Source organism: Emys orbicularis, chromosome 1 (genome assembly GCF_028017835.1).
Source record: "Emys orbicularis isolate rEmyOrb1 chromosome 1, rEmyOrb1.hap1, whole genome shotgun sequence".
Classification (NCBI taxonomy): domain Eukaryota; kingdom Metazoa; phylum Chordata; order Testudines; family Emydidae; genus Emys; species Emys orbicularis.
The window spans coordinates 259,552,326-259,564,559 of NC_088683.1; the positions used below are offsets into that span (position 1 = coordinate 259,552,326).

At 43.8% G+C, this 12,234-nt stretch overlaps 1 protein-coding gene across 1 annotated transcript in view; it reads left to right on the plus strand.

Annotated features, from left to right (window-relative positions):
* RAB20 (RAB20, member RAS oncogene family) overlaps positions 1-5,246 on the plus strand; it is a 44,784-nt gene extending 39,538 nt beyond the window's left edge. The window contains exon 2 of the mRNA XM_065407510.1: positions 4,072-5,246. Coding sequence (XP_065263582.1) covers positions 4,072-4,604 — 533 coding nt within the window. The 3' untranslated portion in view covers positions 4,605-5,246. The remainder of the gene's footprint in view (positions 1-4,071) is intronic.
* Positions 5,247-12,234: the final 6,988 nt, after the last annotated feature.

Below are 12,234 nucleotides of genomic sequence, written 5' to 3' on the forward strand. Positions count from 1 at the left end.
CAATGGATGTGCCTTCTCTCCCCCACCGCGGCAGCCCCAAAGCTGAGGCTGGGAAGGAGGGGGGGGGGTCTCCCTGGAACCCGCAGCCCTGGAGCTGGGGAAAGTTGCCTCTTTCTCTGGCTGCCGCAGCCCTGCACATCCCAATTTCCTCCCCCTCCCACCTGTCCCCTATTCCCCCCAAGGCCACCACCTCACCTTATATGTGCATCTTTTCCAGGGTCCAGGCACCTAATTAGTGGAGCCATGCCTGTGCGGCTTCAGTAATTAGGTGGGTGGCCCTTCATTCTCTTGTGTGTGGCCGCCCAGGCGCGCACCTTAGAGGGAACTATCCACGGATCACCTGAATGGAGCGCGGGGACCACTGGTGGTCCACGGACCATAGTTTGAGAACCTCTGCTGTAGGATAAGTCAGATTTGTTCGATTAAATTCTTTGTCTATACTCTATTTATTTCTCAAATCAGGATTGGTTTAATTTAAATTGTTAATTTTGAAGAAATGTGGCAAATGTCAGGAAGCAACAGATGTCACAACCCAACTAGAAATCAGACATTTTTGCAGCATGTTTAAGTAGATTATGTTGTGGGCTGACTTGCTTTACGTGTGGGGGAGAGGCTCTATTTTCCATTCCATAGGCATATTTAATGCAAAGCAGGAGAAAAGCAAAGTTAGTCAACTTGCCAATTCCATTCTGAGTTCTAATTGAAGATTGACTGCAATCAACTTCTGGAATGTAACTAAGAATTTCATGGTTCATGTTCTGCTGTACAAGAGAATAGATTAGATCTGCTTATGTATGCCATGGAACAAATACCTGTATTGTTTCAGTGTCGAATAGTTGGAGCTAACAATTTTGAGGCTGGATTTTCTGGTTTAGATAGATGAAGTGGGAAAAACAGAACTATTTGTGTCTTCCAGGCCACATTGTAATGTAAGGGTTCTAATGAAAATGATGTGATTATTTTAAAGTATGGAAAGCAAAACTGGAAATCTAGATCTCTGCAGATATTTCCAATCTAAACACACTCCAGTTGGTCTGTCTTTCAAATATACATGAGCAAAGAAGTGCACAGCACACCTCTAAGCATGGATTTGCTGCTTCTGAAGATTAAAGTCTTGTGAAATACCTTCATTTGTCTTCCTAAATTGGCACATATGGCCTTGTAATCTGGGACATGAAAATATTAATCTGGTGTCAGTGATCATCTCTTTGTAAAGTTCTCATCCCTGAAGGACTGTGGACTTGATTCAAGACCTTTAAAAAGAGGTTAGGTGAACTAATGTTTTAGCTGGGAATCCTTCTGTCAGACAAGCTTCCCATCAAAGTATACTGGCTTCTTCCCTTTTTCTTTGTTTAGGTGTGTGAATTGGATAGTTCTGGAAGTTATCTAAACTTAACCAGCCCAGTTAGTGATTTCATAAATCATTCTTTTTCACTTAAAATATCTTATTGGCAACACTTGTATTGCTTGACATTGACTGAAGCTACACATCTTAATTTTGCTTAGTTTTTGTATCTTCAATAAAATCTTAGTTTGCTTTCTCTGGACTTCTATTAAAGATCCTGGCTTTTCTTCTTTCTGTCGGGCACAAGTACACTGTAGGATCTTCCTGGAAAGTTTAGACTATCTGAGATCATCTTGTGCAAATGATAATGTGAGCATGGAAGATATTCTGTCTGTTGTTTAATGGAAGGCCCTACTTTTGGGGATGGTACCAGTAGAATCGGTAGGTCATATTATACATAAATCAGTGTTGAAAAAGCTAGGGTTGAGATGACATCCCTCTCTTGCTTGAGAGCCTTGGTTGGCATGTCCTGTTTTTTATCCTTGATTGATAAATAGGTACACAAGTTTGTTTATCCACGATTCCGTTTTGTAGCAATTTAAGTGAATGCCTAGATGCTACATTGAGTCAAATGTTTTTGTACATGTCTGTAAAGCAGTCTAATATCTGCCTTTGTACTTTTCACATGATTATGCATCTATGGGACTAAATATTGGGTCTAATTCACTCCAGCTTCTTGGAAGAGTCCACAATAGTAGAAAGCTTGCCCAAGATGAGTGACTTTATTCAAAATCAGTAAGACAAAAAAAAATTATGCTTTTCTGGGCTTCTGGTGCACACTTTGGGAGCACTGAGATGCAGGGAGTGAAGTCACAGGGGCCTGCAACTCTCCCAGTCTAGGAGCTACCATCTTCATGAAAGCAGGTTCTTCTTTCTAGGGACAGGGCATGGCTAGGGCAGCTGATTCAATACAGCTCATAGACTTGAAGGCCAGAAGTGGCCATCATGACTATCTAGTCTGACTTCCTGCACATTGCAGGCCACAGAACCTCACCCATCCACTCCTGTTAATAGACCTATAACCTCTGGTTGAGTTACTGAAGTCCTCAAATTTTGGTTTAAAGACTTCAAGTTACAGAGAATCCACCATTTACACTAGTTTAAATCTGCAAGTGACCCATGCCCCATGCTGCAGAGGAAGGCGTCACATCTGGTGCAAATAGCATCATCTGTCCCACCCAGGGTAAACTTGAGTTTCTCTCTCTCCCACATGCTGAACCTGATCCTGTGTTACCAGGATCCTGACACGTTTATGGAGAGGAAACCTCTAGGAAGTGATCTCTGCTCCTGTGATCTCTTTGTTCACCCCTCTACTCAGTCCTCCTCAACCCTTTTGGTTTTAAGAGGAGTTGAGGCATGGGAGCATGGAGGTGGATGTTACCAGGCTTTGGAATTCACCCACTGTGTCTCACTGTATCTAAACCAGTGACCCTGAAACTCGTCACCTGTTTGGGCTTACTGATTTTGAATGAAATCTGGTATCTTCTAAGGCTCAATAGAAAAACCTGCCATGAAATTCTATATTTGTACATGCATTTTGAGTAGGCTGCAGTTCTCTGTAAATCAGTGGCAATATTTTTACTTCCTATTTTCTGACTGGTATTTCCCTTAGGACAATATTCTCAAGAGGCTACTGGTAGACTGCTGTTTTCCTTCCCTCCACTATAGAAAGGTTAAATGAATAATGCAACCATCACATTTTAACTCAAAACAAATGTCAAAAAAAGGGTGTAGGTCCGAGGGCCAGGGCTGCTCTTTCCAGTGGGCCAGGTAGAAATTTAAAAACAGCTACACACTGAGTGAGGGGGACACAATGTTCTTTCCTACTAGTTACTGAGATCATATTAAAACTGTGCCACTTGGTGGTGGCTGTAGGCATTATACTGAACGGGGTAATGGTGATAAAACTGGGGCAGGCATCTAGATCCTATAGTGATAGGTGTCTTGCAGATTTGATAGAGTGTTTATGGAGGGCACCTTAGTATATAGGTTCTGATATACCAGGTGTTACAAGCTCTTGTCTTGTTAAGGTAACTGTTGGAATACTCACTGACCTGAGAGCTGTGGAGATGTACAATAAGATTAATTTTGTTTTTCACAATTCTTCTAGAGTCACTGACTTCAGAGGCCAGAATTTCAGAACTGCATGTATTCAGAGAGCTTGTGTGCCTGGGCTGAATTTTCATACTCAATCTATTATAGCTGAGTATGAAGTCATGGTACCTGCAAACATAAATAGTCAATTAGATGCAACTGGCCGATTACACATACAGAGCCTAGCTCTGATGCTGTGTCCTTTTGATTTTTGCTTTTGAAGCTTGCTTGTGATAGTATGAGGTTTTTATTAGTAATTTAGTTCGCAGTTCATTATAACTGATTACACAACTTGAATGAACTAATATGCACACATTTTTGCTTTTACAACATGCATACAGTTTCTGAAAACATAGCATCAAAAGCCTTGTTTAATAGCCCATTAGTAAAAATCATCAGTGCGTAAGGCAAGTAGCCTTTGGACTTGGCAATTTTTCACTGCAATATTATTGCACTTATTAGCAAAAGTATAGAAAAGTTGAAGATAGTGTAAATGGTAGGTTCCCCCCTTTAGTGCTGCGTCCTTTTGATTTTTGGTTTTGAAACTTGCTTGTGAAGCTAGGCTCTTTGTTATTAATGGTTTAGTTCAATTTGTTAACTTTTTTTTTTTTTTTTTTTTTAATCTTTTCCAGGACGGGAGCAATTTCATGGCCTTGGTTCTATGTACTGTAGAGGAGCAGCTGCTGTGATCCTTACATATGATGTAAACAACTTGCAAAGCCTGATAGAACTGGAAGATAGATTCTTGGCACTGACCGACACTGCTAGCACCGACTGTATCTTTGCTATTGTTGGAAACAAAGTTGACCTCACAAATGAATATGCCTTATTACTAGAAACAGAAGAGGAAAATAGACCTGAAAAGCCTGTCACCAGTTGCATCTCTACCAAGGTCCAAAAACAAGTCCACCTGGATGATGCTGTTGCACTCTACAAAAAGATACTGAAATACAAAATGTTGGATGAGAAGGATGTTCCAGCAGCTGAGAAAATGTGCTTTGAGACCAGCGCAAAAACAGGCTATAAGGTGGACTACCTCTTTGAAACCATATTTGATATGGTAGTACCAATAATTTTACGGCAGCAAGCTGAGGGGCCACTACAAACTGTAGACCTAACCAATTACAAGTCAGCAAAAAGGACAAAATCTGGTTGTTGTGCCTAAAACACTGATGATGTGGGGAGTGAGGGGATTGTGTCTGTATGTTGTGCTAGTGATCATGAAGTTAGAGATGCTTACAGTTTGAGCAGAAAGAGAAAATCAAGGAATAAATGATCTAGAATGAAGTATGCAGAACAACAAATCTTTTGAAGATTAAAGGCTTTTGGAAAGTCCAATCTAATTTATTTATAAAAATAAAAATCTGAATGGAATCATGGGGGAAGACTTGTAAATTTCATAGGGCCCTTGGGGTGGAGGAGAGATCATAATGAATGTACAGAAGTGGGAATCTATGCTATGGTACTGTTTCCATACAGATCGGTACTGACAATCAGTTAAGCACTCTCAAAGGAGTCCTACTTTATTTTTTAGAATGCATTATTTTCTCCACATTTAGTATGCAACATCTAAACTGTCACTGGATGTAACTTTCACTTTTGTACTGGATGTGACTTTCACTTAAAAAAATCATTCATTTTCTTCTGGGGAATATTTAGATGCTGGGTACTTTTTTAAGCTTTACACATTATTTTTTTTCCAGAATATAAATTATATAGAAAAGTCACTAATCAAGCAATTCAATTATCCTTTTGTACCAGATACCGCAATATAAGATGTACTATTAAAGTTACTATGGAAATGAATTGTTCATTCTGAGGATTTATTAATGTACATCCTGCTACCTTAGCAGTCATGCCTTCTCTACATTAACCAGGGACAACACTGTCCTGTGCTACTTGGAGCTAAAAACTTCAAAGGGTGGTAGGAAAAAATGTATTGGCACTTACACTCCTGCTTCATTATGTAGGGGTATATGTCCCCCCCATAAAGTATTTGATACACTTCCATGTTCCCACCCCCTCTCAGCTGGGGTCAGGAAAAATTGCAGTTCTAATTTTGGCAGGGTGTGATTTCACCATCCGAGTTCCACAACCGGGAGGGAAGTGAAGATCTGAGTTTTCTGATGTGAAAAAAGCAGATGACTGTTTTTGGAGGGAGTGGGAGGTGACCTTTATACATCCTAAAGGAGCAGTAAAGTGCCCTGACAGGTTCTTTTTTGGGTCGTCATTGCAGTTAAGAGAACTAGTAAGTTTTTAATACTATTCTTAGAGTGTTGTAGCACTGTCAAGAACAGTGATGGGTGTAGTCATCAAGTATCTCATACAGATACATGATAAACGGATAGGCAGGGCCGCATGGAGGATTTTGGAGGCCCAGTAACATCTGAAACCGAGGCCCCTGCCCTTCTAAAACCTTACAAGTGAGGGGGGCGGTGGAGAGGCATTCACCCCACAGTGGCCTGTCCTGATGGTCTGGGCTCAACTCCCCACTCAGGCTGTTGCAACCTGGTGCACAGGGTCACAGAGCCACTTAGATTTGGTTTGTCCACCACTGTGTCATGACAGAGGGGCCTGGAAATAGGCAATAACAAATGTAGACCCCAATCCTTGAAGTTGTGTGTGTGTGAGAGACTCCCACGGATTTCAACAGGAGTTCTGCACATGGAGCAGTTGTACAGTCAGTCCCCAAAACAGAGATTTGGACACCTACCCACTCACCCACACCAAACCAAGGTTATCCAACACAGATAGACAATTTCTGAGTCGCTAAGTGTCAAAAGCTGTTGCCTGATAGTAATTAAAACCTCTGTAAATGTCTGTCCCGCTGAGTAACGTTTTGCAAAGGGGCTGATCTGAAAGTTCAAAGCAGCTTCCATTATTACCATTACAATGATTTAAAGTCTATGACCCACATAATGAGATGAAATACAGTGGCTACATTGAACATTTTGACTATTTTAAAAGTTCTAGTCCTTTGGGTCTGCTGGTCTCCTCCATTACATGTTTTGGAAGTATTTGTCAAACTAGCAGAAACATTAAGTACAGCCACAGTATATTAAAACCCAGTGTTTTTTTTGCTTACCCAGCAAGATCAAGTGATCCTCTGCTGTCTGTCTGTCCCGCTTTCTCCCCCCCCCCCCCCCCCCCCCAGCACCGATCACTTGGTGCTGCTTCAGGCTGAAGAGCAGACCATAGGACTGTGCTGGTCTCCACAACATCCAGAATCAAGAGGGTGGCTGAAAGCTCCCCCTCCCAAGGCTGCACAATCTGCAATGCGCTGCCTGAACTCTCAAAGCAGAGCTAGCATCTTGTAGGTAGCTGTGAGGTCAGACTTGCAGGAGGTAAGTGAAGGTGGAAACACTTTAATTGTACATTTTAAATATACCATGTTATGTAAATAGTCTAACACTTTTGGGGGCTGTCTGTATTTGGTTCATTTGAAATCTTGAGCAACACACAAAAATCTTTCCCAAAAGCTTTAACAGCTCAAACCCACCCTCACCCGCCTTTTGTGTTCGAGTCTACTCTGAAAAGGATTATGTCAAAAACAGTCTTGGATTTCAGGTCTGCTCCGTGTGTGGAGTCAGTTTCACTTGGTGACTGTAGGGAACATAAACAATCACTTAGAGCTAAAAGCAGTTTCTCAGTATTGCTGGCTGGATTCTTTAAGCTCCAATTGGTTGTCCCTGCACAAACCCACAGCAGACAGTAGGGTAGCAGAGGTGTAACTCAGGCTCATTAGTCATGCAGAAGCCTTATTACTGATGGTGAGAGATGAGAAGCAAAGACGAGGCTGACTTGCAGGGCTAGTTGTTTTGTGGGGGAGGGAGCAGAGCGCCACTTGTTAATTTGAGCCCATTTGATCTGAAGTTGCTGAGGCACAAACCTGAAATCCTAATGTGGTTTTTTAAACCCTCTCTGGTTTAGAGTAGAATTAGACTTTAAAGCAAAGTTCAGAGTATTTTTAAGTTAATTGTTATGGTAAATACTTCAATGTTCTTGAGTGTTCAGAGGCTTTAAGTTCCTGTCTAAACTTAACTGCTGTGTTGAGGGATCAGCGCTATTCAAAATAAGCTCAGTTTTACAATGCAGATGGCCCCAAGCTTCATTTCAACTGTATCTTGGCTTCCTCAAGCCCTTTGCATGACTGAGGAGATGCAGTTCAACCTTTTCCACTTCAAGTCAGAAACATATGGTTTAACAGCAAGAACTCATAGAATCATAGAATATCAGGGTTGGAAGGGACCTCAGGAGGTCATCTAGTCCAACCCCCTGCTCAAAGCAGGACCAATTCCCAACTAAATCATCCCAGCCAGGGCTTTGTAAAGCCGGGCCTTAAAAACCTCCAAGGAAGGAGATTCCACCACCTCCCTAGGTAACGCATTCCAGTGCTTCACCACCCTCCTAGTGAAATAGTGTTTCCTAATATTCAACCTAGACCTCCCCCACTGCAACTTGAGACCATTGCTCCTTGTTCTGTCATCTGCCACCACTGAGAACAGCCGAGCTCCATCCTCTTTGGAACCCCCCTTCAGGTAGTTGAAAGCAGCTATCAAATCCCCCCTCATTCTTCTCTTCTGGAGACTAAACAATCCCAGTTCCCTCAGCCTCTCCTCATAAGTCATGTGCTCCAGACCCCTAATCATTTTTGTTGCCCTCCGCTGGACTCTTTCCAATTTTTCCACATCCTTCTTGTAGTGTGGGGCCCAAAACTGGACACAGTACTCCAGATGAGGCCTCACCAATGTTGAATAAAGGGGAACGATCACGTTCCTCGATCTGCTGGCAATGCCCCTACTTATACAGCCCAAAATGCCATTAGCCTTCTTGGCAACGAGCACACTGTTGACTCATATCCAACTTCTCGTCCACTGTGACCCCTAGGTCCTTTTCTGCAGAACTGCTACCTAGCCATTCGGTCCCTAGTCTGTAGCAGTGCATGGGATTCTTCCGTCCTAAGTGCAGGACTCTGCACTTGTCCTTGTTGAACCTCATCAGGTTTTTTTTGGCCCAATCCTCTAATTTCTCTAGGTCCCTCTGTATCCGATCCCTACCCTCTAGTGTATCTACCATGCCTCCCAGTTTAGTGTCATCTGCAAACTTGCTGAGAGTGCAGTTCACACCATCCTCCAGATCATTAATAAAGATATTAAACAAAACCGGCCCCAGGACCGACCCTTGGGGCACTCCGCTTGAAACTGGCTGCCAACTAGACATGGAGCCATTGATCACTACCCGTTGAGCCCGACGATCTAGCCAGCTTTCTATCCACCTTACAGTCCATTCATCCAGCCCATACTTCTTTAACTTGGCGGCAAGAATACTGTGGGAGACCGTATCAAAAGCTTTGCTAAAGTCAAGGAATAACACATCCACTGCTTTCCCCTCATCCACAGAGCCAGTTATCTCATCATAGAAGGCAATTAGGTTAGTCAGGCACAACTTCCCCTTGGTGAATCCATGCTGACTGTTCCTGATCACTTTCCTCTCCTCTAAGTGTTTCATAATTGATTCCTTGAGGACCTGCTCCATGATTTCTCCAGGGACTGAGGTGAGGCTGACTGGCCTGTAGTTACCCGGATCCTCCTTCTTCCCTTTTTTAAAGATGGGCACTACATTAGCCTTTTTTCAGTCATCCGGGACCTCCCCTGACCGCCATGAGTTTTCAAAAATAATGGCCAATGGCTCTGCAATCTCATCCGCCAACTCCTTTAGCACCCTCGGATGCAGCACATCCGGCCCCAGGGACTTGTGCACGTCCAGTTTTTCTAAATAGTCCTGAACCACTTCTTTCTCCACAGAGGGCTGGTCACCTTCTCCCCATATTGTGCTGCCCAGTGCAGCGGTCTGGGAGTTGACCTTGTTCGTGAAGACAGAGGCAAAAAAATCATTGAGTAAATTAGCTTTTTCCACATCCTCGGTCACTAGGTTGCCTCCCTCATTCAGTAAGGGGCCTACACTTTCCTTGACTTTCTTTTTGTTGCTAACATACCTGAAGAAACCCTTCTTGTTACTCTTAACATCTCTTGCTAGCTGCAACTCCAAGTGTGATTTGGCCTTCCTGATTTCACTCCTGCATGCCTGAGCAATATTTTTATACTACTCCCTTGTCATTTGTCCAATCTTCCACTTCTTGTAAGCTTCTTTTTTGTGTTTAAGATAAGCAAGGATTTCACTGTTTAGCCAAGCTGGTCGCCTGCCATATTTACTATTCTTTCTACCCATCGGGATGGTTTGTTCATGCAACCGCAATAAGGATTCTTTAAAATACAGCCAGCGCTCCTGGACCCCTTTGCTCTTCATGTTATTCTCCCAGGGGATCCTGCCCCTCTGTTCCCTGAGGGAGTCAAAGTCTGCTTTTCTGAAGTCCAGGGTCCGTATTCTGCTGCTCTCCTTTCTTCCTTGTGTCAGGATCCTGAACTAGACCATCTCATGGTCACTGCCTCCCAGGTTCCCATGCACTTTTGCTTCCCCTACTAATTCTTCCCTGTTTGTGAGCAGCAGGTCAAGAAAAGCTCTGCCCCTAGTTGGTTCCTCCAGCACTTGCACCAGGAAATTGTCCCCTACACTTTCCAAAAACTTCCTGGATTGTCTGTGCACCGCTGTATTGCTCTCCCAGCAGATATCAGGGTGATTAAAGTCTCCCATGAGAACCAGGGCCTGCGATCTAGCAACTTCTGCTAGTTGCCAGAAGAAAGCCTCGTCCACCTCATCCCCCTGGTCTGGTGTTCTATAGCAGACTCCGACCACGACATCACCCTTGTTGCTCACACTTCTCAACTTTATCCAGAGACTCTCAGGTTTTTCTGCAGTTTCATACCGGAGCTCTGAGCAGTCATACTCCTCTCTTACATACAACACAACTCCCCCACCTTTTCTGCCCTGCCTGTCCTTCCTGAACAGTTTATATCCATCCATGACAGTACTCCAGTCATGTGAGTTATCCCACCAAGTCTCTGTTATTCCAATCGCATCATAGTTCCCTGACTGTGCCAGGACTTCCAGTTCTCCCTGCTTGTTTCCCAGGCTTCTTGCATTTGTGTATAGGCACTTAAGATAACTCATCGATCGTCCCTCTTTCTCAGTATGAGACAGGAGTCCTCCCCTCTTGCGCTCTCCTGCTCGTGCTTCCTCCCGGTATCCCATTTCTCCACTTACCTCAGGGCTTTGGTCTTCTTCCCCCGGTGAACCTAGTTTAAAGCCCTCCTCACTAGGTTAGCCAGCCTGCTTGCGAAGATGCTCTTCCCTCTCTTCGTTAGGTGGAGCCCATCTCTGCCTAGCACTCCTCCTTCTTGGAACACCATCCCATGGTCGAAGAATCCAAAGCCTTCTCTCCGACACCACCTGCGTAGCCATTCGTTGACTTCCACGATTTGACGGTCTCTACCCAGGCCTTTTCCTTGCACAGGGAGGATGGACGAGAACACCACTTGCGCCTCAAACTCCTTTATCCTTCTTCCCAGAGCCACGTAGTCTGCAGTGATCCGCTCAAGGTCATTCTTGGCAGTATCATTGGTGCCCACGTGGAACATCCTGTCCTCCAATATGGTACATTTTAATGTTTCTGTGATCGAACATTTTGGGTTTGTGTTTAAGTGCTCTAGCAGTTGTCAATGCCCCGGTATGAGGGGGACCGCAATAACTAGTCACTAGTGATGGCATCAATCTTTCTAGGAAGCCTTAATGGACTATTTTTTGCTTATTGAGGGTGAGGAATAGTGAAGCTGTAGCACAGCGACTAGCAGAAGAAGAATTGGTGCTAGTGACCACCAGCAGTGTTATGCAAGTAAATGCTTTAATTCCTTTTTGTGTCCTGAACAAAGCCTTGAACTGATACGCTTGCTGTGAAATAGCATGAGGACTGTGACAAAACTGCTCAGGCTGAGTTCCATATCAGGTTTGGATTCTGCAGGCTTACAGTGGCAAACCGCGCCTGTCTATCTTCTCTCTTCCTCCTCTGCTATCAATAACTCGTGGAACACATTGTGCTAAATGTCTTCTGAAAACCATTTTTCCTTGTTTGATTGAAGCACAGCAGCACTAATCACTTTTCAGAAGTGACTTTGGTTTGGAGGGGAAGTTGTGAAGAAACTGAACCATCTAGTAGAATTATTGCACTTGTTTCCAAGTAGCAGACCTGTAGGCAGGGGCCACCACCACATGGGTACTGTAATAAGATATGCTTTAGACAAATAACATAGTTCTCAGTAGCTAGTCTCTATTTCTCTCCATACAATCACTGAGACTCCATCTTCACAATATGGTTAGTTCAAGTTACTTCTCTGGAGGTAGCCTATCTCGGGTGAGAGTAGCCACACTGCAAAATAATAGTTGAGCTGCTGTGTCCACAGTGGTGCTGCACTTGTGTGTTTTTTGTTAAGACTTCTGGGGGCATTGCTCATGGTTCTTTGCGCTATGGTAAGCTGACCCATTCTATAAATTCTTCCCAGTGAATTACAGGAGAACTTGTCTGTCCTGGGCATGTGTGGAGGAGACGTGTGAGAACACACTGGAGGTCTGAGGCAGTCAAGAGGCACTAGCCTGCATCCACACCGCAGAGTGGTGGTGGTAGTGGCTGCATTTTGTTCACTTGAGTGTTAGTTAGCCTATACCCCCCTGACAGGCTAGCCAACTTGAGTTATAACTTAACTCTGCAGTGGAGACAAGCCCTCAGAAGTCTACTATATTCAAACCAGGTCTTTGGCTCCAAGACCCAAGTCTGTGTTTGGTGAGCAAAGCAGCAGCCCCCATTTGCTCTCCTAGCAGCAGAGTGAACTACTTTATGCACAAGG